Source organism: Limulus polyphemus, unplaced genomic scaffold, assembly GCF_000517525.1.
Source record: "Limulus polyphemus unplaced genomic scaffold, Limulus_polyphemus-2.1.2 Scaffold195, whole genome shotgun sequence".
Classification (NCBI taxonomy): Eukaryota; Metazoa; Arthropoda; class Merostomata; order Xiphosura; family Limulidae; genus Limulus; species Limulus polyphemus.
Window position 1 is genome coordinate 292627 of NW_013665805.1, and position 27554 is coordinate 320180.

General features: G+C 36.0%; 1 protein-coding gene across 6 annotated transcripts in view; it reads right to left on the reverse strand.

Annotated features, from left to right (window-relative positions):
* Positions 1 to 27554, reverse strand: part of LOC106478270 (epidermal growth factor receptor substrate 15-like 1) — a 93927-nt gene that overhangs the window by 10968 nt on the left and 55405 nt on the right. For 4 of the 6 annotated variants that reach the window (XM_022381850.1, XM_022381848.1, XM_022381845.1 and 1 more), the window contains 4 exons: positions 15700 to 15742; positions 13521 to 13588; positions 12193 to 12600; positions 1969 to 1995 (listed from right to left, as the gene is read on the reverse strand). In XM_022381850.1, coding sequence (XP_022237558.1) covers positions 1969 to 1995; positions 12193 to 12600; positions 13521 to 13588; positions 15700 to 15742 — 546 coding nt within the window. The remainder of the gene's footprint in view (positions 1 to 1968; positions 1996 to 12192; positions 12601 to 13520; positions 13589 to 15699; positions 15743 to 27554) is intronic. The other 2 variants (XM_022381846.1, XM_022381847.1) reach the window with 2 other exon arrangements.

Here is a 27554-nt window from a genome sequence, read left to right on the forward strand (position 1 = left end):
GAAGGAAGACTGGAAACCATGGTTGAGAAGGTCAGAAAGGGGCAATAAGAAGGAATCAACACACAGGGATAAAATCCAAAGTAGGAGGTTGATAAGAGGATAGGTATAAAGGTTCGACTAATTCTGACTGAAAGCATTCTATCCCCAAAGTCAAAGGATGTGGAACCGGGAACCAGAAGAGAGGTAGTTTGGAATTGAGGTGGGTGGCAAGCGCATCCAGAAGTGGAGTATCCCACTGTGTGCACAACCCCCAAAACACCTGGGGATTGAGCCAATGAGAAATCTGATTGTAGGAGAAAGAGGAGGGCAAGATAAAAGAACAGGAGCAGGCTAGGGCTGTGAAAGAGAAGAGATCAAGGAGGAAAAGGAGAAGTGTTAACTAGCAGCCTCCACCCTGGATGCCAAAGACACAGGAAGAACTCCAAAGACCAACTGGCATAAAAACAGAGTCACATGAAGGTCACACAAATAAGAAGTGGGGAAGGCACACATGAGCTAAAAGCATGTCCATACCCAGGAGATCCCAATAACAGAGAAGTCATGTGTGTAGGGAAAAGGTAGAGGAAGACAAGTGCACCAATGTGGAAAACAGGAAGGAGCAAGTATTTATCAAAAACCACTCAGGGGAATAGTGGATAGCCTAAGATAGGAGATGGATAGAGGAAAGGTAATGCAGGAGGGAAAACAGGAAGGAGCAAGTATCCATCAAAAACTCCTCAGGGGAATAGTGGATAGCTTAAGATAGGAGATGGATAGAGGAAAGGTAATGCAGGAGAGTGGCAGGGTCAAATGGAGATGGAAAATTGGGCATGGGAAAAATCTTACAGTAGTATCAGGGTCAGATCCCCATACCTGAATCAAAGACATTAAGTTCTGTGAGTCTAGAAATGGAAAATCCAAATGATGATACTCTAATACAAAGCAATAATAGGCATGAAAGGAATGAGGCATGCTGATCCCAGAATGTAATTGTGCTGTAAACCTATCAACATGGGCCCTGATATCTGGAGAGAGTGGGAAAACAAGGTAATCCAAGGAAGGAGCACCATGCAGGAGGGAAGAAGAGGAATCATAAGACATACGGGATACAGACAAAATGTAACATACCTAGGAAACCATAGTGAGGAAGGTAGAAGAAAGTCTGGGAGCATCCACAGTGGGACTCAGGATTGCAATGTGAAGGAAGGATGTGAGAAAAGGCTATCCAAATCCTCGTCTTCCTGAATTGCTTCCCCAGGAAATAGTATATCTAGTCTTTAATCAGGAGACACAACAGGCTTCAATATGGACTCCAACTTGCAGCAAACTAAGACGAAACCTCCTCAGCAGAAAAGGTGGAGCCCAAAGCCTGAGAAATTGCAGGTTGAGGTTGAATGGCAATAGTAACAACAGCAGTAGTTGTTATAACTTGAAATTGTGAATTCGCACTTCAAATTTAGAGTGAGAAATTTCGGATCAATCTACAGTAGTAAGTTAAGGTAGAGAAGATAAGTAATAAACTGGAAACAACAAAAATAGTTGTTCCATACTATAGTTGAAAACCAAAAAAATCAAAGCAAACACAAATGAAAATTAGTATCATTAAAAATTTTTGTTGAAAAGTCTTCCAATTGTTCTGGATATTACATCTTGAATAAAACATATTCCTGTAAACTATTCTTATTTTAAACTTCTCTTTCGCTTTGTTTTTATCATTGACACATCATATACACAAGTAATATTATTTCACAATTTAGGTCCCTCTGTTAGAGAAGCATGAATTCTCACTTCTGGTATAATAACCATGTAACTGATTAACATGTTTACAATGTAATTTGCCATTTGCCCATGATGAAGGAAAGTCCTCAAGTTATTGGGTTTCTTTTCTGATGAAAAAATTGTTTTGTTGATTCTGTATGCTTTGGAATATTGTGTGTTTATTTGCTATGACAGAATATACAAAAATAAAAATTTTTTTGTAGTACTCACCTTTTGCTTGACAGCAACACCCACAACCTGGGAAGTTATTAAATAATTTCATTAAAGAAAATACTAAAAACTACAAGGAACCAAATGTTATAACAACAGACCTAGTATACACATGTTTAAATGGTATTTGAACAGACATGCAACAACTCTTTAAAAATAAACACTTGAAATACTATATTAATTTCTGAAAGAATTGTAGCATTTTGGCAAATTAGTTAATTTAGAATGATAATATAAAGTACTGGATACCAAAGAACTTATGAGATTCCAGTCAGGTTTCAAGAATTTAAACTGAACTATTCATAAGTTGTTCTAGGGTTGGGCTTGAAAAAGTTCAACTGACTATTCTCCAGGATAGATTCCAAGATATTTACTTGATTGTTTCCAGCTTATTCTAGCCACCAGATTTCATTACATTTGATTCCTTCAGACGTTTGTGAGATTACACTATAAGATGTTCCTTAATGTTTAAAGTGTAATGAATGGATTGTATTTGACACATGCTTAAAATGCTTCCAATTTAATGCACAGAAAAACTTAAAGACATTTACTTCAGTATTTCCAAATACATTCAGGACATTAAATTTCAACATATTTAAATTCAGCTTAACATTACATACAGTTGCCATTAAAGTGTGAATGGACTAAAATAAAGTTGCAGCTAAATCTTTTTAATGTTCTAACATATGTCCATGTATAGATGCCATTTCAGTTCGAAAAACTAATTATATGTCCTCAAAGACTACATGGGCCTTGATTGCTATCATAATGTGTGCTTTATTGTGGGTGTGCATTTTGTTAAAAAAAAATCAAGCATAACATCTCCATCTACACATTTTATTATGTTTACTTATACATTTCTTGTTACTGCACTAGATACATATTTTAGCCCTTATATATTTCAGTAAATGTCAGTTTAACTTGAATATTAAAGAAAAAAATTATAAAATAGCTTGGAATACAGTTTTGTGAATCTTTCTCATATAAGTTTAATCACTAAAACCAACATTACTGGGCATGGTCAGTAATCTTTACATTTCACTGAATGAGCTCTGACTCAACAACAATCAGTGTTGCAAGCGAAAGTAAAATGGAGGTAAAATACAAAACGTATAGATTCTTTTTATTAACTCAAAATTGGAAAACTGTAAATATGTTTACTGCTCTCCATACCTTTTGTTTTATAATAGTGATTGCTTAAAGATTTCATTTTTTTAATTACCAAGTGGTGAAAAGTTTAATATTAACATTTAATGGCATGCCAAAAGTCAAGCCTATGCCAAATTATTCAAGTAGAATACAGAAAAAATAAGTTCAACATAGGCATAATAAAACAGCTACTTATTCAATAAGAAATATTAGATATTACAGTACCAAAAACTTTGAATATGCTGAATAAAAACAATTAAAATAATCATATTATTTTCTCTCAAACACAATAAATTTATATTAACCAGAATAGTAAGTTTAAATTTTCACTATGACAAAGTAAAGTGGAAAAACTTGAAATTCCACTATACTCTTGTTTCACAGACACTAGAACCTAGTTAAAACCACTTATCATTGTAATTGCAGACTTATTTCAAAACCTTAACACAAAATGCTTTAAACTGATTCTTATTTCTGGTTGAAAACCCTACAGAAAGTAAGATCCTAACTAGAAATATCTACCTGTGAATGAATTATAGTGGACAGGACTGTGATATGATTTACCTGTGGGTGAATTACGGTAGAAAGGACCATGTTATGATTTTTTATGGTTCAAATGCTGAAAACCAGTGAAATAATAGAAAAAAAAAAAGTTAAAACTGTTATAAAAACAAGTTAATGGCAGTTAATTTGTGTTATGATTTGCTATGATTGAGTGAATTGTAGTAGACGAGACTGTGTTATGATTTAACTGTGAATGAACTGTAGTGGACAGGATTGTGTTGTGATTTAACTGTGAATTACAGTGGGTAGGACTGTTATGATTTAATTTGGAGCAAATTATAGTAGACAAAACTGTGTTATGGTTTGCTTGTGAGTGAATTGTAATGGATAGGTTAATGTGTTATGATTTGGTAGAGAGTGAATTGTAGTAGACAGGACTATGTTATAATTTAAGTGTGAGTGAATTATAGTGGATGGGGGCTGTTATGATTTACTTGAGAGTGAATTGTAGTGGACAGGACTGTTATAATTTAAGTGTGAGTGAATTATAATGGACAGGACTGTGTTGTGGTTTGTTTCTTTCTTGTTATAGAACAAAGGCTGACATGCAGGAGAACAAAACTTTTGGGTTCTAACAACTAGGGGTTTAAATAGTTACTAAAAGTAGAAAGATGGTTTCATGAGAGAGAGGGAGAGAAAAAAAAACTAGCATTCTTTAATCCAAACAATAAATTATTTTTATCTATCTTTATAAAAAATGTTTGTTTAAACATTTCTATATAATCAAATCAAGATATTAAGCAAGTTATAATAGCTGCATTATTTGAACTGTATACAAGTCTCTGAAATGTTTGTCTTGTTTTTTAAATGTAAATTATTGATTAAGAATATCTGACCTAAAGTTAGCTAACTATATAAATACAAAGTAAAATAATTTAAAATAATATATACACAATGAAGAAAATTTTGCATAACAAATTGACTAGAAATACCGAGTGTTATAAATCAATACACCAAAGAACAAAAACATAATAATTAGATTGCACTGAATAATTACTTGGGTATTTTTGCTGTTAATGATATTTTAAGTTGTCATCCTTATAATATCACACCAGATTCTGCCAGCTTAGGAGACAGAAAATAATTTAAAATCCACACATACACTAGCAATGCAAAATAACTTTTACAGCTGCAGTTTTAATTACAAAATTATTTCACTCTATAAACAGTAACACTGGCTAAAACTAACAATGAAAAAAACAGTATTTCTAACTATTCACAAAAATAATGTGTTACATGTACACATAATAATAATTATAGTAATTAATTATACTTCTCATAAGACATTGGTATTAGACCTATTATATTTTTCAACATTACATTCTTTATTTAGTATCTTAGGGTTTTAAAAAACAAAAATGTATAATAGTATTTCAATGACACTATGTCCACTACATCCAATGCAGATGACATCTTTCACTCAATATAGAGCTCATCAGTCTGGTTGGGACACAACAAACACAGCGGTGGTTGAAACACCATTTATATAAACCATTTGTTACAACAACAATTGCTATGGTGTGAACTCTTTTTCTAAGCTGGCAAAGCATGATTATAATTAATTATACTTGTCATGAGACATTAGTATTAGGTCTATTAAATCTTTCAATACTACATTTTTAATCTGGATTATCAGGGTTCTAGGAGAAGAAGTGTATAATAATATTTCAACCATACCATGTTTGCCATATGCATTGTTGATGATGCATAGTTGTCAGTGTCATTGGAATACTATTTTACACTTTTTCTTCTTGAAAAACCCTAAGGGAGTGAATTCATATTATGCTTTGCCAGCTTAGAAAAGGCATTCATACCATAACTATAATAATTGCAAGAATTATGCATGGACTAAATAAAACCCGAAACATAATGATACAGCTTTCCTAAATATAAACTAGAATGATTCAAAACATACCTATTAATTCTGAAATTAAATTGTAAATAACAAATGTACACAAATCCTTACTGAACTAAATGCACCATGTAGTGAACTTACTTAGTATATATATTTAAAAGTTGTTGCTTTTGTCGAAAAACAAAACAAGTAACAAAAATTGGTAATATATTTACATCATATGCTACATAATAAATATTCTTTAACATGCCATCTAAATATACATTCAAATTTACATTAAAGACAGGGTATGTACTATAAGCAATCTGAGTATTTATAAATTTCAATTTTAACAAAAGATATATATCTGGAATTATTTATTTTGCTAAACAGGAAAAAACAATTCATTAAGGAGATTCACTTTATTTATTTATCCCAACAAATTAAAACAATACTCAAATACATCTTCCTTTGCTGTTACTAGATTAAAAAAACCATTATAAGCTACAGGCAATAGCTATTCAATGAGGCTGCTGTGTTTAGTTTTTAACAGAAGTTATAATTTTCCTATACTGAAAATGTATTTCCAACAGGTACTTACCTCCTCTCAGATAAATAGCTATTCTCAATCAGTGCTGCCCTCTATATGTAAAAATATTTGTGCACATGCCACAAGCCTTGACACTCCCACCCATCTGAAATTAATTGATTTCAATGCTTCTCACATGCATATTATCATGCGACAATCCTCCACCAATAAGAGTGTGGCATACTCTCGATGCATGTGACACTCTCTATTCAATTCGACCAAACTATCACTTTGAGTTTAGGCAGAAAATGGAAGTACTGGTTTTCAGTGAGGAGGAAAGGTGGGAAGTGTAAGAAGAGGTAAGTAACTATCGGAAATACATTTTCAGTATAAGAAAATTATACCTTCTGATACATTACATTACCTCTTCTCACATAAATAGCTAGAGTCCCACATTGAACAGGTGGAGGGACTGGTGCAAGGGAAAGAAAGAAAGAAGCATCCAAAGGACACTCCCAAAGAGATCTTTAGTGTTGAAGATCATACATGGAAGACCGCACCATTTCTGTACCAGGTATACGCTTTGCCCAGTGTGGAAAAAGGTGTTGCAGATATGGGCAGAAATAGGGAGTAGCACATCCAACAGGGAGAGAACTGTGGATAGTGATCCAAACCACTCTATTCAAGAATCTCAATCCCATAATACATAAATGTGGGTGAGAGTAAAAGGATGTGCCTGCAGATGTAGTGTGGCTAAGGCACGACAGACCGTACATGGCAAGTCAAAACCCAGGCTACCAGAAACCAACATCTACGCTGGTGTAGAATGAGGATCATACCATTGGTAAGTCAGCTACAATCCAAAACCTAGTCATCTGGTGGGGGTAGGAAAGAGGATCATACTGTCTTCATCTCAAGTTCATGAGACCAGAAGGAATCTCGTACCCCCCCGACCTATGAATGGGACACATAATAGCAATGTGAGAAATTGATTGATCGAACTGGGAACCAAACATTTGGCATCGAAAAGATGTCTGTGTAATGTAAGCCATCTCACTCAAAATCATTATGACAGGAACCACTCCAATTATGATAGCTCACTCCAATGTTACATAGTGGAGGACACTTCGTCATCTACACCAGCATAACATTACCACTCTACTCTCAACTGAATGGTTTTATCATCATTCATGTATATTTAGTATATATTATTTGTTTTTCATTAACACAATCAGGAGGATGCTTCCATGGTCCAACATCCATGCAGCTAGGATCTGGAAAGTGGTAAGGACTCTCAAACTCCACTAGAAGAAAAGGGGGGGAAGCATGGTGGAGAGTCAGGAGGAATGACAATACCTGAGACAGTGCAATGGGTGACCGTAAAACCCTATTTTGAAAACCAGACCATACCAATTTATTCAGTACAAGTTATGGCAGGGATGGGCAGCTATGGTTCGGGACAGGAATATTAATGAAGCAAATATATTGCGAGGATAAACCTAAAAGCAATCTTGTGGAACACCTCATCTCAGCAGTCTGTGTTTAATGGCCATGGAATTATAATTGTTAAGTTATCATGGCCTTACAGTGCAGCTTTTACTAGTTTAAGTATACCTATACAGGCACCACTAGCCACAGAGCAGGATCCATAAAGAAAACAAGAGGGACATGTCCCTGAAAAATAAGATATATATATTCATATATATATATATATATATATATATATGTAACTTATCCAGTCACAGTCTCATGAAAGAGTAAAGAATGTCAACAGGTGAATGATGGTACCCTGACAACGAATAAACAGCTACCCAAACTAGAGAATTGAGATAGACGTATGAGGTGTAGTCCCATTGCTCAACAGATGAAAGTGCCTCTAATGGACAACATGTTTGATAAGCATGGAAAAGGGAAGGTGCATGATTGGAGTAAAGACACCAATTGATGACAGAAAGAAGGATACAAGGAATAAAAGGCCAAGTGAATCACAATCCAAACCCAATGGGTTAGGGAGGAAGGCAAAATATCACAGACAAAGCAGTGGAGTAAGGGAAGGAAATTGTGGGAAATGGATTAAACGAAAAAAATATATTGAAAACAATGAAGCAACCAAAAGCATGTACTGGGCCAACAAAGTCATCTGGAACTGACCGAAAAGAAATGTGGAAGATAGTAAGAAACAGAAAAGTTGAAAGAAATAAACCACATGGACCACTAAATTGTAAGTTAATAAAAACGATCCAGAACAAAGGTATCAATTGACTCACAACAGTAGAGAAACCCAGATTTGTGCTGGCCAGGAACTCAATCAGAAAGACCTGTACCAGAGTGACATTGATGATGAAACATTTTGGAAAAAAACTAACATTATAAACTGGATGTAACCCTGTCTGAACACATCGACAGCCAGGGCAAGTGGATGATGAACTAGAGACCAAAAACAAGAGGTAATTACCTAGGAATTAATAAAAAAATCAAAAAGTTCACATGGAGGAGTACCCCACAGGAAGCAAAAACACCAAAAATTTGGAGGATTGAGAGGTCACTCCTTGGGAAAAAATGTGACAGGACTAGAAAGCCAATCAGCAATGAGGACAAAAATACCTGGAACATGACCCTTCAGGAGACGTATGTTGAGTGTGTGGGTTCAAAAAGAGAGATCCACTACCTACCACTAAAGGAACAAGAATGAATGTCCACTTGGCGAGTGACAGAAGCCACCACAGTCGAAATGAAACATGATTAGTCAAAATTAGACAAAATGAAGAGAGTGAATGAAAGCACACTGGACTGGCAAAAGTGCCAGGGTGTGAAAGAAATAACACTCTTTGCTTGGAGACCACAGTCCTGAAGTCTCCTATGATCAAACCACATCCCCTATCACCGGAGAAGAGAAATAATAATAAGAGGGGGAGGAAGTGGGAAACTCGATGTCGTAGGGGGTATGGTCATCTATCAACTCATATAGATGAAGAGATAAGGAGGAAAATTAAGAGGAAAATCAAATGGATGGTCCCAATGGAGGGGTGTTTAAACTGCCCCCCCCCAAAGCAATGAGAATGTGAAGTATGGAACAGGAAAATCCAACTACCTGAGCTAACTGTGGAAGAAGTATATGAGTATGTTAAGACTACCACTGATCGGAAGCTAGACATTCAATGAATGGTGTAGGTAAAATTCCCTAAAATGTAGAAGATGGGTAAAATGCAGACCACCCCAAATAAGACATATGGTACCAAAACAAGTCCAAAGGGCAAGGCACAAAACTGGGACCAAATCACCTGGTGAAATAACCTAAGATAGAGTCCAAAAAAAAAGGAAAATGATAATGTATAATGTGGGCATACCCCGACATGCAGATATAATAAATCCAAATGTGATCAAAGACTACATATGAAAACGGAGAAGACCGAAGAAGTGATTGAGGTGGGACCAATCAATTCAGAACCCCAAACAGCATCGAGCATACAAGATGAATGGAAAAAATCCATAGGTAGGGCAGGTAGAGGATGGGAAATTGCTGGACACGTAAAAGAATAAAGATGACAATATCTCAGAAAGAAACAACAACAACAAAAACTGAATATAGCATGGCAGATACCTCACATGACTCTAAATGTACAAGTGTAGCCCCAAAAACTGGAATCGTGGAAAAAAAGATCTGACTGTAAGTCCCTATTAGCAGTGGATGGTAAACAAACAGCAGTGTCACACCCAAGAAGATCCCAAAAGGAAAGAAGCCACATGTGGACAGAAAGAACTGAAGATGGCAAACCCCCTAACATGGAGGGAAGAAGGATGAGGTATCCCATAAAAATTCCTAAATATAAGTGAAACACCTAAGAAAGGAAGTGGAAGATAAACATTACCAGTAGGAGAGTAGATAGGGTAATATGAAGCTGAGAAATTAAGCAGTAGAGAAAATGGATAAGATTAGCAGAGATCTGAAGGACATAAAATGAAGAAGAAAATCTGTTTAATGGTAAGCTTAGGCAAGAAGAATTAAAGACTGTATAAGATGAGGCTTGCAAGTACCCATTTTCAAAAGAGACAAAAAAAGATCAATGTCAGAAAAAATGGAATATACTGTGAAATGTGTCTAAAACAAAACAAAAACTGAGATATGCCAAGCAGATTCTCAGTGGCAGTCTGGAATGCAGTTCATGATAAGGTGGAGGAAAACTGACAAATTCTGGGTCATCTGAAATGGGTTCAGCTGTTATCAGAAGGAGATGAGTAATATTGGGAGCAAGTAAGGTGGACCCTAACCTCCAGGGGCCCACACAAACGAAATTACGGGTAAGAAGTATAAATTTAACAAAATTAATGGTAAGAAATGTGGTAGTGAAAGAAACATATGTAATACATGTTATGTGTTGAAGTGGTAGTTCGGTATAATTAAACAGAGGGAGTCACATGCATCAAGAGAGAGTATGCTGCACTCTTATTGGTGGAGTGTTGTCACATGATGATTTGCATGTGAGACGCATTGGAATTAGTCAATTCCAGACAGGTGGGAGCATCAAGGCCTGTGGCAGCACAAAATGATAATAGCTATCATGTGAGAGGAGGTGATGTACCATATCAGACATTAAGAAAGCTTTATCAAACATACTTAAAAATTCAAATATGACGACACTAAGTTGCAAGTCAGGTTCATTTAAAGGAAAGAGTAAAAAAGTTTTTGAATGTTATAATACTCTTTTAAATATAACACTGGTTGTAATTCTTTTCCAATCTAGAAAAAAAACAATTATGACACAGTATTAGGGGTAAAAACTAAAACTGAGAGTGCCCAAGAATCCATTTTCTTTTATATATATATACATTGTACATCTAACCAACTCAGAAACAGAACTTAGAAAATAATTGCATTGTTACATACATTTAAAAAATATGAATCAATACCAAAGCTTCATAGAGAGACTTAAAAACTAACTTTGACTATATGGAATACAACATTGTTCCTTTCCAGCTCAAAACAAACTGCTGATCATATTAGACATGAATAAACTTTCAAGACTAGAGATATACTTTGCTATGTAGCTCCTACAACAGGAAAGTCCATTAAAACATCACTAATAATTCTCTATTCCAGGCTGTAGCCATACAATGTTTCTGAACAGACTTCCTCATCCCTGAATTTATCTTCTAGGAACTATAAGTAGATCTGAATTTTCTGACAAATGTTCTATTCTTGGTCATGGACTTGTAATAACATAATCAATTTACACCCTTTCACTGCGGCTGGGACATACATTCCTCAGTGCTCCCACCCTCTCATACTGCGATTGGAACAAATTTTTCCCATTGTCATTCAAAATTGCTGCAAATGACGTAAAATGAGTTGGAAAGGATGTATTGGCATCCCAACTAATGTTGATATATGGTTTCCCTCAATGCTTTCCTTTCAGTCTTTCAGCAACCAATAAGATGCCTATGTGGAATGTATGACAACTGCATGCCGACCATGCCTGCTATAGCGGCGAGTAGTAACTCTAATTACTATGTAAATATGCTTGATGCGCTTGACTCAGATAGCTTAATAGGTAGTGAAAATGAGTCAAGTGGTGTTCAAATGCATGATTATGAAGTCATTGAGACAAGAGGATGCTAGCTCTCCATCTAGTGATGATAGTCAAGATGATGAACATGGAAACAGCATTGATAATGGGAAACATTTGTCCCAGTCACTGTGTAAGGGGGGTGGGAGCACTGGAAAATATATGTCCCAGATGCAGTGAATGGGTTAAAGTATCTTCCATCTTCTAATAACTTACTAATATGGTTTTTAAAACATGCTTGCAGACGGTTTTGAATTTGACTGAATCAAGAAGATTAAGCTTAAAGGTAATGACTAAATGTTATGTTAAGATGATAAACATTTTAAAAAGATACATTTTACATTAAGAACTTAAGAATTCCACATGGCATCTATACACTGTACATATTCATACACTTCTATATGTATTTATTTATTTCTACAGCCACATATTCCAACATAAAATTTATATTTCTATCACAACATGCTGTTTGTTTTGTTGCTTTGATATCATGCTGTTATTACACAATTGTTTCTATAACAACAAAACATTTGTACATGCCCATTCCCCACTTAACTAGGGAAAATTTCCTTTAAATGATTTACCTTATCAAAGTCAGCAAAATTAGCAAATTCCTCTTGAGCATCAGTGGAGTTTGAGAATGGGTCACATCCAATTCCAAATGGGTCAAATGGATCCACTACCGACTTAATGGTACCAACAGAAGGCTTTTCATCAACACTAAACAATGAATCAAATGGGTCAGAAACATCTCCTTTGAGGTCTCCACTTTGGGATGTCACTGTCAAATCAAACAAGTTGTCATCAAATTCATTATGAATGTTTTCTTGTGCAGTTGAAGTAACTGCAGCATTAACCCCATGTTTGGGTGCTACTGGTCGGGGAGGTGGTGCCTTAGATTTTCTAGGAGGAAGAGCAGGAATAGGACTCTCTGGTCCAGAGAAAGCACTGAATGGATCTGTTCCAAATGGGTCACACTCTTCATGAAACTGCTTAAAAAACAAGTACTTTCTGAAATAAAACTTTTCACAATATCTGAAATGGAATACATTGTGTATCACGAATTATGAATCAAAATACTTATCATATTATCGTTTTTTATCCGAAAAAGAAACACACATTAAACTGATCATATCATAAATTTCTGTCCTCTTACAATCTATATAAATATTTTAAAATATCTAGAAATTTGAATAAAAAATACTTAGCTCTCAAATTTGGACTGATCATATCATAAATTTCTGTCTTTTTACAACCCACTTGTAAATAAATAAATAAATAAATAACATTCATGTATGTTTCTAGTTAAGTTTATTAAATTCAATGGTATTCACTACTCAAGGCATGGTTTAGATTCTATCAAATTTCCAGAAGTATTTGATTTGATTTAATAACAGTGAAAACTATTATTTCTCCAAATGAAGTAATGAAATCATACTGTTTGTGTGCTGAATCTTTATATGTATGTAACATAGCTACTGTACTTTACATGTAACATTTAAACTACTAATTCATGTGGTGTTCTGCCAATATTTGGGTAGGTACTTGTCATACTTTTATTTTTTTGTGCAGTCTTGTTCTAGGATTGAAATTTGAATTGAGAGATTTGTTAGCCAAGATAAATTGTAAATGAAATTTCTACAGGAAGAACAGAAAATACAACTGTTTTTATGTTGTACTGAGAATACAAACATAAATACCACACGTTTGAAAAAACTAAAAATTGACCAAGCATGAACTTTATAGTTACACTAGTAAATTATTTTTCAGGAACTAGTGTAAAGAGAAAGATATGTTCTAAAATATACACACAAGAACCTTTAAAATCTCACATACAGAGGAAAACTAATGAACACAATCATACACATTTTTTACATTGTCTTCTGCAGTTACAAATCATACACATTCTTACCTTGTCTTCTGCAGTTACAGAAGAACTTGTATTGCTCAGGCCAAATGGGTCAAACAAATCTGTGATGTCTATGCCAAGATAACATTAAAAATGTGAAACATAAAAAAGATTTATAGTTCAAAAAAAGAAGGTAACAGAAAAGTCAAAATATTTCCACAAAGTGTATTTTTTCAATGTTCATGCATTTGACAAATCTTTCATTATAATACAAGTACAACAAATTAAATGAATAATTACAAATTAGTTACAATGCTATTACCTCCCAAAGTTTAATTGCTCATATAAGATTCCAACAAAATAATGCTAGAGAAATCTGACAACAAAGTGTATTATGAAATATTTAGCAGGACTTTTAAAATATTTAGTATACCAATTTCAGATTAAGTTTGAAATTCAACTATAAATGTGCCTGTAGATAAATTTCAGTTAGCATTAATTAGCCTTTTCAAGCCAGTATTATTATATATTGTTGTAACTATTCAAGAGGATTTAAAAATGTTTGTTCAAACACTGTTGGAAAATAAAAAAACATGTTGTTACAATACAAACTGAAACATACAACAACTTTCAAACATACTTCTTATATGATATGCTAGTTCTGTAACTGACTGTTTTTTTATGTTTCATAGACTGTGAAAATATTACAAATTTAGTACATTTCTTTAGAACCATATTTAACAAACTCTTTCTTACTGGGATACTAAGCCTGAACTGAGGTTAAAAATGATCAAATAAACAAACTACATAGGAATCCTTTTTTTTTTTTTCAAGCTAAAGGCACTATTAAATTTTTCATTGTAGATGAACTACATAGTACATCAAAATGATTTTGAATAAGTCAATAAATAAGTCACATGAAAATCAAAACTGATAATAAAGTTGTGGTGGAAAGAATGTATCAGAACTACATTTTGACATTGTTGGCATTTCATACATAGTGTGATGCCACTAAACACTGATCATTTTTTGGAAAGATGTGTAACAATCCTTTTCAAGCAAGATATTAATACATTCATATCATAAAGATGTGTTCAGATATGGGATTTAGAAAAGCCAATAAGAGGATATCCCTTTTACTTAAAGGCATTGTAAATAATAGGAGTATGGTTCAACTTGGAACACCAAAGCCACACAGAAAGAGAAATGAAACAATATCTTGTTCCATCCATGGCAAGCAAACTGCAGCATCTTGTAACAGGTGATAATCTATAAGTACAAAAGTCAGCATATAAAGCAGTCCATGTGCCCCAGGCAACAGCATGTAACATAATGAAGAAGGATCTCTGTCTGGTAAAGTGACACAATTCACTTTTACACAAGTTGCTTCTATGACATATCCATTCAACTGTTGCATACGTCAAGCAGCTGGAGAACAAGACAGGTATTCATGCTATTTCATATGAATACAAACCTGTCAAGTTACCAGACCCAGCACCTATAGATTTCTGAGAGATTTGAGCTGGAAAATCATCTTCCTCACACATTAAATAGATTATGGAAAGCCAGCAAGGAAGGGAGGTGTTCTTTGGATATGGCTACAACCTTTTTTCAGTAGAAACTATTTCAATATTATTGTCAAGATGCATGGTTGCAAGAAAGAGCAAGACCAGACATAATGACATGGATTGTCATGATGTGCCGAGGCTCTAGAATCATTTTAAATAATGTACTCAATCTCTATATAATTTATTAAGTAGTAAAATATCACAGCTGATAAACAAAAATGTACTTTTACTGGCTCTTAGGAAATAATATATATATAACAAACTCTGAATATCAAATGTAGGTAATCCAGATTTTCATTTTTTCAATCAGTATTCTACTTATTTTTTACATGTAATCAGTTTGGGTTTAGATTTATATTCTGCATACTGCAAGTTTAAAGAAGAAAATTTTCAAGACCAAGAAAGACCAGGTAACTTTTTGTTACACTATATAATTAATGTAGAATGAATATTTTTTGTTGTTTATGGTTATCCACGTTAAACAATTCTCCTGAGAGAGTTAGTTAGTGTTTTGTTTTGCATAAAAATGTTTTTAAGAACTGATAAGAATCAAGTTAATACACACACACACACATATATATAAATATATATATATAATAGCTGTACAGCTTATAAGTATTATTATTAGACTGACATTTATTTTTACTAGATCTTTATTCTATAATCAAACATACCTGTCGTTCCAGCATCATTTGGAAAACACTCAAACGGGTCAGCCTGTACACAAATGAAACTGTTTTGTCACTTTAATACAGTATTTTAAGTAAAAATTTTTGTACTAAATCTGCTGTATTTGAGTAGCTCACTAATTTTTTACACAGAAACAGAAAGACAAAAATAATAAATTCTTCACAAAAAAGTACAGAAAGCATGATACTCAAAAAATATTATACAAAAACCAAAACTCTCAAATTATTTGGACACTAGCAATAATAGGTTTATTGTGTTTATGAAGTTACAGGTAAAATAAAATGCAAGACATAGGACATTTTTCATGATTATAATCAATCTTAATGTGATGCAATGACACATTTATTACCAGTTTAACAACTGTCTTTTGATCAGTGATAGCTTATACACACCTTAAAATTTAGAAATTAAAAATTTTTCTTAAACAAAAAATGCATTCCAAAAGGTACTTTCGTCCTCTTAAACAAAGCAATTTCGAACTTCTTTCTGCCCTCTAAGCATTACTAAAAACATTTCATGCTCAGTGCACCAGTCTATATGCCCCACCAACATACTATCTGCTATTGAGTGAAATGTACTGATATCTAGAAATATATATATACATACACACTACTGGGTATGCCACCAGTGATCATGTAGAACACCCCATCTCTACAGTGAGCATTGTAGTGCAATCAGTAAAAGTGCAGGTTTGAAGCAAAGCATACCTCACCAGGCAACACCCACCACAGAGTGGGTTCCCATTATCAGTGAAAGGCAAACAGAGTCACAAGTAGGACAACACATGTAGTGATTTGGATTAGGAATAGAACTCTGCTATTCCCACCCAGTCCTCACTTTCAAGAATTGGCAGGCTCCAAAAGAACACTGGCACTGGGGAGGAAGGGTGGGAAGTACCTATCAGAAATGCATTTTCAGTGTAAGAAAGTTGATAACTACCAAGTTGGTCTTACCACATCTTACACAAAGATAGAATCCCATACTGAAAAGGTGAAGTAGCTAGTTTAGGTGCACAACAATGAAACCAAGTGGAAAGCAAATGCCCAGAATGAAAGAGTGTACCACACTACTTCTTGAATAGGTACGCTCTCTACCCTTGAAGTAGGAAATGAATCTGATACAGGTGGAAAAAAGGAGGTGTACAAGTGCAATTTGTCCTGAGAGGTGCATAGTAAAATAGTAAAATATAACCGAATTAGCTATGTACATACAGACAAGGTTCCATAATTTGTCTCAGCATTAGGAAGTTGAGGATCAAAACAGATAAAAAAACAAATATACTGTAACATAGTGTTTAGGGCACGTGGACCATGTTATGTATACTCATCAACCCCAACCGTAAGTAAACAGAGGGTCATAAGTCATACATTCGGAATTATGAAGAGGAAGTTAGCTTTCAGCCAAAACTGGACGAAGTCTCAAAACCACTGCAGGAGCAAAAAGTACAATAAAACAAACCCAGCATTATGGAGTTATATTATTGCCTCAACTCAGACATAAGAACAGGGTAATATCTGTAACCGGTATTATGAGCAGAAATCATAATTCACTCAACTGTAAATGCAGGGAAGAGACACCCTGCATCTAGAATTACAATGATGACAAGGAACATTCCCTCAACAATAGGAGCAGGGAAAGAACCTACTGCAACCAGAATTAACAAGAAGAGGGGCCTCTACTGCACACAACTGTAGGAACAGGATGGTGTCATCTCAAACCCAGTGTTAAAAGGAGGATTCCACGTAAGCTGGACCTATTCAAATCAACAGCTGTCCACCTGGAAAAACATCCAATAGAGAAACCAGCTTTGCCCTCTTCTTACTGAGTGTATAATCATGAGTATGTAAGGTAAATTAAATTTCTAAACTCACTCAGAAAGAAGCCTCCATGGTCCACCAGTGACTGGGAAGTGGTAAGGACTCCCATGCTCCATTGGAAGAAAAAACAGGGGAACTAAATAAGGTGGGGAGTCTGGAGGAACATCACACCAGAGAAAGTACAATGTGTGTCTGCAATTCCCTATTTCGAAAAGCAGACCAAACTCAATTTATTCAATTAAAGGGTTAGCAGGAATGGACAGAAATTCCCTTCTGCTTTACTGATGAAGCCCATGAGTGACTGTCCACTGATGAGTGAAATGTACTAATATCTATAAATATATATATATACCACTGGATATGCCACCAGTGATCTTGCAGAACACTCCATCTCTACAGTGACCATTATAGTACAATCAGTAAAAGTGCAGGTTTGAGGCAAAGTATACCTCACCAGGCAACACACTGCCACAGAGCAGGATCCCATTATCAGTGGTAACAACGAGAGTTGCTAAAAATAAAAACATAAATGAAAGGAAGTGATAATACTTACCCTAATTAAGAGAAGAATTGTTGTGAAGACTCTGACCTTCTATGGATAAGCCTGAATATGCCAGCCTAATATGTTGATGAACCCAACCAGTTAGCATGACAGGATTTATCCTGAGAAATGGAGAGTTCCAGTGAGTAAAAAATCAGGAATGTGAACCCCAAAAGGATGCAGTACATGTCACATAACACCATAAGGAGCAAACCAGACAAAGTAACTGATCAGAAATGGAATGGAAGTACAGTTGGGAGATGGAAGGTAAGGAAATGGGTGTGAAAGCCAAACCACATTCGTGGGCACCATAGGTCTTATGGAGGAAGAGCTGGTTGGGATATAGGATGACACAAGAGGAATGGTATAGGATGCAGTTAACGTTATCAGTATCTGATCAATGACATCTGCAAGCAAGGAAGAGAAAGAATAAAGTCTTGAAGGAGAGATGGTACATGGAACATGTATACAAAGATTCAAAGAGAGAATGGGAAAGGGCATAAAGGACCACACTGAGATTCTAATCAGGAAATGAAGGATGCATGACTCAAAAGGAGTGGAAAAGGAGGGAAATGACAGGGGAAAAAAAAATCTTTTGAAACTTTGAGAAATGGAAAGTGTTCGAAAAGGTGGTGACATCTGGAAGAACAATGTCTGGGAGGTTGTACGAGTAAAGGTCTGAGCATAGGAAACCATGGTTGCACCAGCCAATATGGAGCCACAAGTAGGACTAGACATGGAGTGGTTTGGATTAAGGATAGAACTCTGGAGAGGAATCGAATAGGAGGATAAGCATAGATGTGATGACTCCTCCAATCTTGACTGAATGTATCCACTCCCAGAGCTAGTGGGTGTGGAACGGGAGACTAAAAGGAAGGAAATATTGTGTTCCAGCAGTTGGTGAAAGCATCTATATGAGGTGTTGCCAGATGGGAACATGCCCACCAAAAGACATGTGGATCGAGGGAGATAATCTTGATGGGTCAAGATAAAAGATCCACAACTAGATTCAGAGCACCTGGAACATGGCAAGCTAAGACCACCATGTGGTGACTGTGGGTCCAGAAAAGGATACTCAGGGTTTGAAAGCACATACACCTGGATTTGGTACTCCCTTGCTTGGTGATATAAGTGACCATTGTGGAGTTGTTGGAGTGTACCATAACCACCCTCCCCACACGAGAAGAAGGAAGTGGGACAAAGCTTGACAAACCTTCATAAGTTTGAGAATGTTGATATGGAGAGAAGACTCCTTGACCAGCTAGAGACCAGAAATTTCCTGAGAGTTGAGATAAGCACCCCAACCCTCTAAAGATGTATCGATTAACAGATGTAAATTTGGATGAGGTGGAGGAAGCAGAACCCACACTGTGGTCTGGTCCCTGTCTAGCCACCAAGCTAAACCGGCCCTGATTGGGGAAGAAAGCATAAAAGGGTGGTCCAAGGGCGAGTAGAAGTTCCACTATTTGAGAAGTGTCCACTGAAAGAAATGCATATGAGTTTGACCCATGGGGATGAGAGTTTTCAAGGAAGCCCACATCCCCAAAATGGATATCACCTCCCGAGCTGCAAGAAAATGTGAGGTAAGATCCTCGTGGACTGCTTGCTCCATATCGGGGGGTGGGGGAAGAACGGACTTCTCTATCTTTATCAGGAATCCCCCCCATGTTGCTTCTTGTAGGAGCAGATGAGTGTGGTCTCTGGACTGTAAACAGGAAGAATAGAGAAGGAGTCAGTCATCAATATAATAATGGGTGCAAAGACCCATGAAGTGAAGATATTGGGCAAAAGTTCTTACCACCTGACAAAAAACATAAGGAGCCAAGAATAGTCCAAACAGTAAGGGCTCTAAGCTGGAAATCTCGACATCTAGCTATAAATAACTATAGACGATGTGGGTACTGTGGGGATGAACCCCAAATTGTAGAGTAAGAGAAGAAAATTGGATTGTTGTAATAAGAATGTAGGAAATGTAGCAGTCCATTTTTCTGTTTAAAAAAGTCTGTACTTTGTAAAAGAGAAATGTTGGTACAATCCACCAAAAGGAGCTGAAAACATTAAAATAAGTTTGCTTTTGTTATTGGCTAATAATGTTATAGTCACTAAACTTTCTATAGTGGACAATCTGCACCTCCATGCTGCTTTATCCACATAATTTTGTATTGAGTTCAACTGAATGCAAATGGCTATGTGTGGGAACACAGTACAACGTATACAGCTCAGTTAGTTACATTACCACAAATTGTATTGTGTGATGTTGTATGCATATATATGGGCAGGCAGGAATTTGCAATAAAAACAAATACCAATACCATGAATAGTTGGTGATATTAATTTTTAGTTTAGATTCTTACGACAAGATGGCTGTCTCAACTTCTTACCAACTTCGATAGCAAATAAAATGATGAAATTTACAAAATCAAACTCAAAATTTTCATTTTTAGTCATCACAATTAAAACTCTGACCCCCTTTTGATTATGCACATATAGGCCTAAGGAGTCTAGGATATACAGAAGGCCTAGCTACCATGAGAAAAGTGGGAAAATTCATTAATTAAACAAAGCATAATAATGAAAACTGCAAGCAAAATTTTATAAAAAGATTTCATCAGTACAAAACAGAATAACAATAAATAAAATAAGGCTAGCTTTGCCTCTCTCCAGGTCAATACAAAGTATGAGCGACAATACATATCAGTGGTGTGTGTGTGTATATTTGTGTGTACAGGTGTAGTGCTCAGGCATTGTGTAGGTATTATGGTATAGTAGTATGTGTGAGAGTTCTGATGCAAATCTAGTCTTACTACATGCTGTACTTGACTGTACTTGGCAGCAGGCCAAGCTGGTTAAAATGAAAACACTGAACATTATTGGTCAAGATTGCTGTTCTGTTAGAAGATTTACAGGTAATTGACTGTTTGTTTCCTAAGACACTGTGTAACATTAGCTTGGTTTGAGCTTATTTTTTCTAATGTAGTGAAACTTCCTACGAAATAAGATGTCAAAAATTAGACCTATTCCATTTTTTTATGACTGCGGTAGGGAAGTGAGGAGTTACCATCTATTATGACTGCAGGGGGATGGCAAAACAAATCTGCCCTGAAAAAAGGATTTACTGTTAGTTTTAAAGCAAAACCTTTTTTACTTTTATTTTTACTTTCTTTATTGATTTCTTTTTTGTGCATGTGTTTTTTTTGTTTTTGTTTCTGAATTAAACATTTTTTCTCCAAATTTGTGCACTCCCCTCACTGAAGAGTTGGGAGGTTAAAGGAAAACTGTGATATTAAATATATGAATACAAGTGTTTTAAACAGACTGGTTAAACCTCTGCCTTCATCAAAAACTCCCTGAAATAGACCACAATAGAAAGGAAAGATAAAAAGCACAATCCTACTACCATTTACTTGTCCTTTATGCAAAATTTCAGTGAAAAACTCAAATCCATAGCCAAGATGTTCAACATAGATGTCTGATGGACATTTTACAAGACAATAAAAGCCATTCTAATTAAAACCAAACAGAAACCTGCTAATGAATAATATAAAAATATCATTTATGAAATTCCATGTTCCTGCAATGAAACGTAAATTTGAGAAATGGGAAGAAGACATGGGACAAGAATAAAAGAACACAATGATAGCATGATTCTCATGGAAATACAAAATTCAGCCATTGCAGAACACATCGTGTCAACTGGATACAAAATAAACTGGGATAAAAACAAAAGCATTGACACCTCATGCAGTCTTTCCACCAATCAGAACGATGGCTGAACAAATCAATCCCAACATGTCTTTCACAATCCACCTGGATACTATAAAGACCTGCAACATCTTACACTCACTGACCTAAAGACAAAGGACAGAAGACTTTCAAAACATTGTCCTCTGCACTTGAGTTTTTTACAAGAGGCAGTTGTTGTCCATTGCAGTTTACTCATCAAGAATACACTCCAGTTCAACAGTCAGCAGACAACATAGAAAGTCTGTGCAAGAAAATGTACATGTGTATGAATGACAAATTCCTTTGGAGCTAGTATGTTGTTGAAAAAAAAAACAATTCTTGAAAACGTGGCATTACTTGGCAACTGTTAAGTAACCTGAAATAAAACAACAACAACAAAGGGTCCAGGAAAACTTGACTCGATATGAGGACAAGTGTGTGCAAACATATCAGGAGTCATGGCTGACAAGTCCCAATTTCAAAGCATGGCTGCAGTATGACACAGAAAAAAAAAATTATGTTCTGGAAAACATGTGAAGCACATGGTTCACCCAAAAAAGTGTTCAGGGATGTAGCTCTCACATCATAGAGAACATTCAAAAGCTTTATATGAGCCAGCAACACAATGATGCACTTTCAATTGAGAGAGAGCTAAGTCAGCACCAACTGGATCCTCACAGACTGAGAGGATGGTATAGCATGTGAATAAGCAAGTCTTTAATACCTTGGCTACCTCTTCAGAAACACCTATTAGATGAGTACCATGTATAGAACCAACAAGAAATTTACTACAGCAAATACTGAAGTAGAGCGGCAGAAAATTGGAATATCAAGGAATCTAACTTCTTGTCAATCATTTGTGATGAAGTGACATATGCTGTTCTAAAACAGCTTATCGTCTTTGAAAGGTAGGCTACTGATTTCATAACCTTTCTTTCTATTTTTGGAATCAATGTTTTTATCATCAAGTAAATTTTGTTAAGAGGTTCAATTGTAGGATTAATAATTGGCCTTATAAGAAAATACAACCACTGATAAAGGAACTTATTTAACAGGCCTTACTGAAGTAGGGTCATCTGCTATAAATTACTCCTGAATTTTTATAAAATTAAATATGTAATTTCTTATATTTATTATTTACTAACTAATCAGAAAAAACTTTTATCGGGGTTAAGAAATAATACATTCATCAGTTCAGTGGTTTTCCTCAAATCTTTGTATAAAAACATCAGGAGTAACAAATGAAGTGGCAATAGAACCTGAAAGTGATCACAATATTTATTTTATTCAGATACTCGACCACACAGTTTTTCAAACTGAATTCCTTTCCCTGGAAACACTACCCAGGGTAACTTCAGAGAACTGTTATAATGCAATCATATAGGCATTCAAGCAGCAGTGTGTTAGAATCTGGAAAGCCTTTTGAGTTTAACAGTCTGGCTTCCATTATGCAGAGAGTGAGAGCTGCAGTTGCTGCCAAGTTGAAGGAGAATCAGCCAAAAGTGAAAATCTTTCACTGAGTAGCCTGTCAGTTGGAACTGGCAACAAAAGATACTATACAAAACACAGAGCACTATAGCAAGCTTAACTTATTTCTTCAACAGATATACAATTTTTACCATAACAGCACATTAAACTGTGGATTGCTGAATTTAACTGCTAATGTCCTGGAGAAAAGAAGGTACATTCCTGCAAGAGTTGGTGGTACCCAATGGGTTGCTTAACTGCAGTTCCTCAGAAAAACCTCTTCAGTGGATACAAAGCCATCGTTCAACATCTTGAGCTAAGCTTCTTAATATTAAGCAAAATTAAGCATTACCATCAATTAGAAATTTTCAAAAAGCATTACTTTATTTTGGTTGAATTAAGACACATTGCCTATGTTGAAGTATACTATTACACATTACAGGAATGTAACATAGTCTAATTTATACAGTTGTTTCTGACATACATCAGTCTAACATGTCTCACACATCGTGTAGATAGATCACAACTGAATTTAAAGTTAGTTGGGTACATTTTTCTTTGTAGATACAAGATCACCCTAAGATAAGCCCTGAAATGTCACCAAAATGTGACTGTATTTTACAAAATACTGAAATATGAAAAGTTTATGATGTATAAAAGTATTTTTAACCTTATAATCAAAATTACTTTGCATGTTAGATTGTCCACAATCGAAAAGAAAAAATGCATTAGCAAATCGTTACTAAAAAAAATCTTAAAGCTAAATACAAAAATCTGATATTTTGTATATGAAAACCTTGTAATATTTACTGATAATCTGCAAAATTTTGTGAAAATACACTGTATTAGAAGTTATAACAAGCACAAAATGGTTATGAGCAGGCTTGCCGACAGGGGAGGGCAAAGGGGGCAACTGCCCAGGGGCCCGGGCAAAAGAAACCTGGTTATGCCGTAAAGCCCACAAAGCATCTTTAGGCCATATCTTCATTTGATGATAAAAACCATAGTTTTTGGTTTTTCTTTGCATATAGATGCTTGATACATTAAGAACAACTGAAATAATAATTTGAGTAATAATTAATATGTATTTGTTACTTTATAGATTTAATAGATATTCGTTGTTACTTTATTAACATTTTTACGCTTATACTGTGAGGTAAAAACGGCTGCTGCTATGATTTTGTCTGGTTTGAGAGCTCGTTGCTGTCCTAATTTAGGATCTTCTTTTTAATAAATTCTTGAAAATGTTAAAAAAGAGAGAGAGAAAGGGGCTGGTGAGGATGTTTGCCACGGGGCCCGTGCTGGCTCTCAACATTCCTGTTTATGAGGTTGGTCCCTAGGACCAAGCCCACAATGAGAGAGTTAAAGGGGTAAATAAATGGGATGGAAGAATTAACAAAAAAAATGGAATTTTTGCTTTGCTTTACAAAAAGACAAATTTTGATTGCACACTGTACGAAAAAACAACAACAATATAAACTTGCTGGACTACATGTAACAGTAGAAGAATGTCCAAAAACATAGTTAACATTTTTCATACCTGAAAATGTATATCCAATAGATTCTCACCTCATCACACACAATAGCTTGTTCCCTTGTACATCTGCCTATAAAATTTGCATGCCACTAGCCTTGAGCAAAATCCCAACTCAAAATCATGATGACATCATCATGTAACAATAGCCCTCCACCAGTAGGAGGGCAACAAAACCTCTTTGTGCAGTAACACCTCTTAGGCACTTGCACTCAAAATAACTTTATTCTTAGACAAGGCAAGAAGAAAGTGCACTGGAAGTGGGAAGGACAGGTGGGAAGGTGTGAGAGGTGAGCATCTATTGGAAATACATTTTCAGGTAAGGAAAATGTTCATTTTCAAAACAATACCAAAGCACCAAAAGGGAAAGCCCATGGAGTGTCACACCAGATGGCAGGGGCTTTAAAGCGGCACACCAAGAAGGAAATAGAGGGAATGGCAAAAGAGTTCCATAGTGTTGCAAGGATGGGCAGAATTTGAATACAATCAACCAATCAATCACCATATGCAAGTGGTTGGCAAGTCAAGAAGTGTAGTGTGGTTAGGGTACAATCAGACTGTATGATGTATGTCTCATCTCGTCTCAACTGTACAGATTCTCACTGCAGGAAAAAAGCACACTAGCTGTTTGAGGCGTGACATGCAATACACAGACTGTGTCACCACCACCTCACTTCCCACCAGTGCTGTGCATAATCAGTGAGGAACTTTCCAAGGTCCACTACACTAACCAGTGGTTAGGAACTGGTAAGTGCCAAGGATCTACCATGCTCCACTTGAAGAAGGGGGGGGGCAGATTCGCAATAGAGAGATGTGGAGAAGTGGCCAGATCCTCATCATATGCCTTACAAAAAGGTCATTTACTGGAAACAGTGCAATGGGTAACCATGAAACTCTATTTTTAAAAACCAACAAGTCAAGCCAAAGAAGTCAGCAGACACTTCCCTGGTGCTGGCTTTTCCATGATAGTCCATGGAATGGTATGGTCTGGATCGGACAATTGAGTAAGTTTTAATAACACAAGGACATATTTAGTAATCATGCAGAACATCCCATCTGAATGCTGGGCACTGGTAAAGACAAGGTGGATGAGTTAAGTGCTTTCCTCTACCCCTAGCCCAATATAGATTTTGGGAAATAAGCATACCAGTCAACTGGAAGGATCTTATAAATGAGAAAAGAGTGCTAAAAAAGAAATTGTACTTACTCTTCTCAAAGATGGTATGTATTTTTATTGAAGAACAGGAACCAGTAAAAATTCCACAGGAGATGAAATAACCAGATGCTGAAGACAATTGAGTTATAATGTGTGTGGATTCATCCACATGCTAGCCTGAAGGATCTTGTCCAAGGGTCTGTGAAAATGAGATGCAAGAGTGAGACAGTTGATGAAATGTAAAAGAACGATCATCTTCGTGAGCAGCCAAAGTTTTAGAAAAGCCCAGTTTGGTCTGAACAAAGAAGAAAGTAAGTGCTGGGAAAGAGAATGCAGGAAACGTCAATGGCATGTACATCTGAATGATGGTGACTATAGGTGAGAAGGAGAAGAAAACAGGGCTTCAGAGAAAGAAGGTATAATGAACGTGGAGCCAATGGCCCAAAGGGAGCATGTGTAATAAGAGTGTGTAAAACCATGTTAAAGTCCCAGTCAAGCATGGGAGTAGGACGAAGGAGTTGGTGAAGAAAGAAGAATCAGAAAAAAGTGGAGTAGATGGGAGAAGAAAAACCCAACAGAAAAGGGAAAGGTGAAGTTTAGTTGGTAATGTTGCCTGAGAACCAGCAGTAGTGGAAACCAAAACCACTGGTAGAAAAGTAGGCCACAAGATGATGACCCAAAGAAAGAGAGGGGCTGATAGACAAAAATCGAAAACCCCACTACTTCTGTTGATAGATGAACAGAGTTGAAGTATGATAGGAATGGGATAAGAAAAAGGCTACATTATTGGAGAGTCTATCCCTGCAGGCATTGGAATGGACAAAACCCACATGTGAAGATGAAGAGACAATACCTCTGGGTGAAAAAGAAACACAGTTGGAACAAGAGTGTGTGGGTATGTGGCAGAGAAAGAAGGGGCATGGATGCAATTGCCAAAGCAGAAAAAACTAGGGTTGTGGCAGTCAATGAGGCACTACCAAGAAGACCTGAAAAGAAGTGTCATATATCAAATCAAGGATATGAGGGAGAAGAGGAATAAGAAGATAGACATACAGAAAAAGGTGTGAACAGTCCTGGCTGAGAATACTGACTGCCAGGGCCAAAGAATGAAGAACTGGGGCTTTTTTGAGAGGCATGCTCAACCGAGCCAACCCAATAAAAAACCTGAGGGTGGAGAGACCACTCTGTGGTAAAACCCTGCCAAGCTGAGAAAGGCAATCCATCACTAATTCAGAGTCATGGCACACGACGAGCTAGGAGACGAACCTAATGGGAAGAATATAAAAATAGCAGGTCCAATGCAGGGAAGCAAAGAGTCCTGGAATGGGCATCCCCTTGATGGTTGATATAAGAAACAATTGTGGAATTGTCAGAGTGGATCATGACAAACTGATTCATGAAAAGAGGGAGGAAATGGGAAAATGCCCAATGGATGGCAAGAAGTTCAAGGAAATCGACATGCAATAAATACTCATCTGGAGGCAACATGCCCAAAGTCATAGAGTTGTTCAGAAATGCCCCCAACAGACATATACACCTGGAAAAAAGTTAAGCACCCCCGTGTTTTTTTCAAGTGATTCAGATTCGACATTCTTGTGACT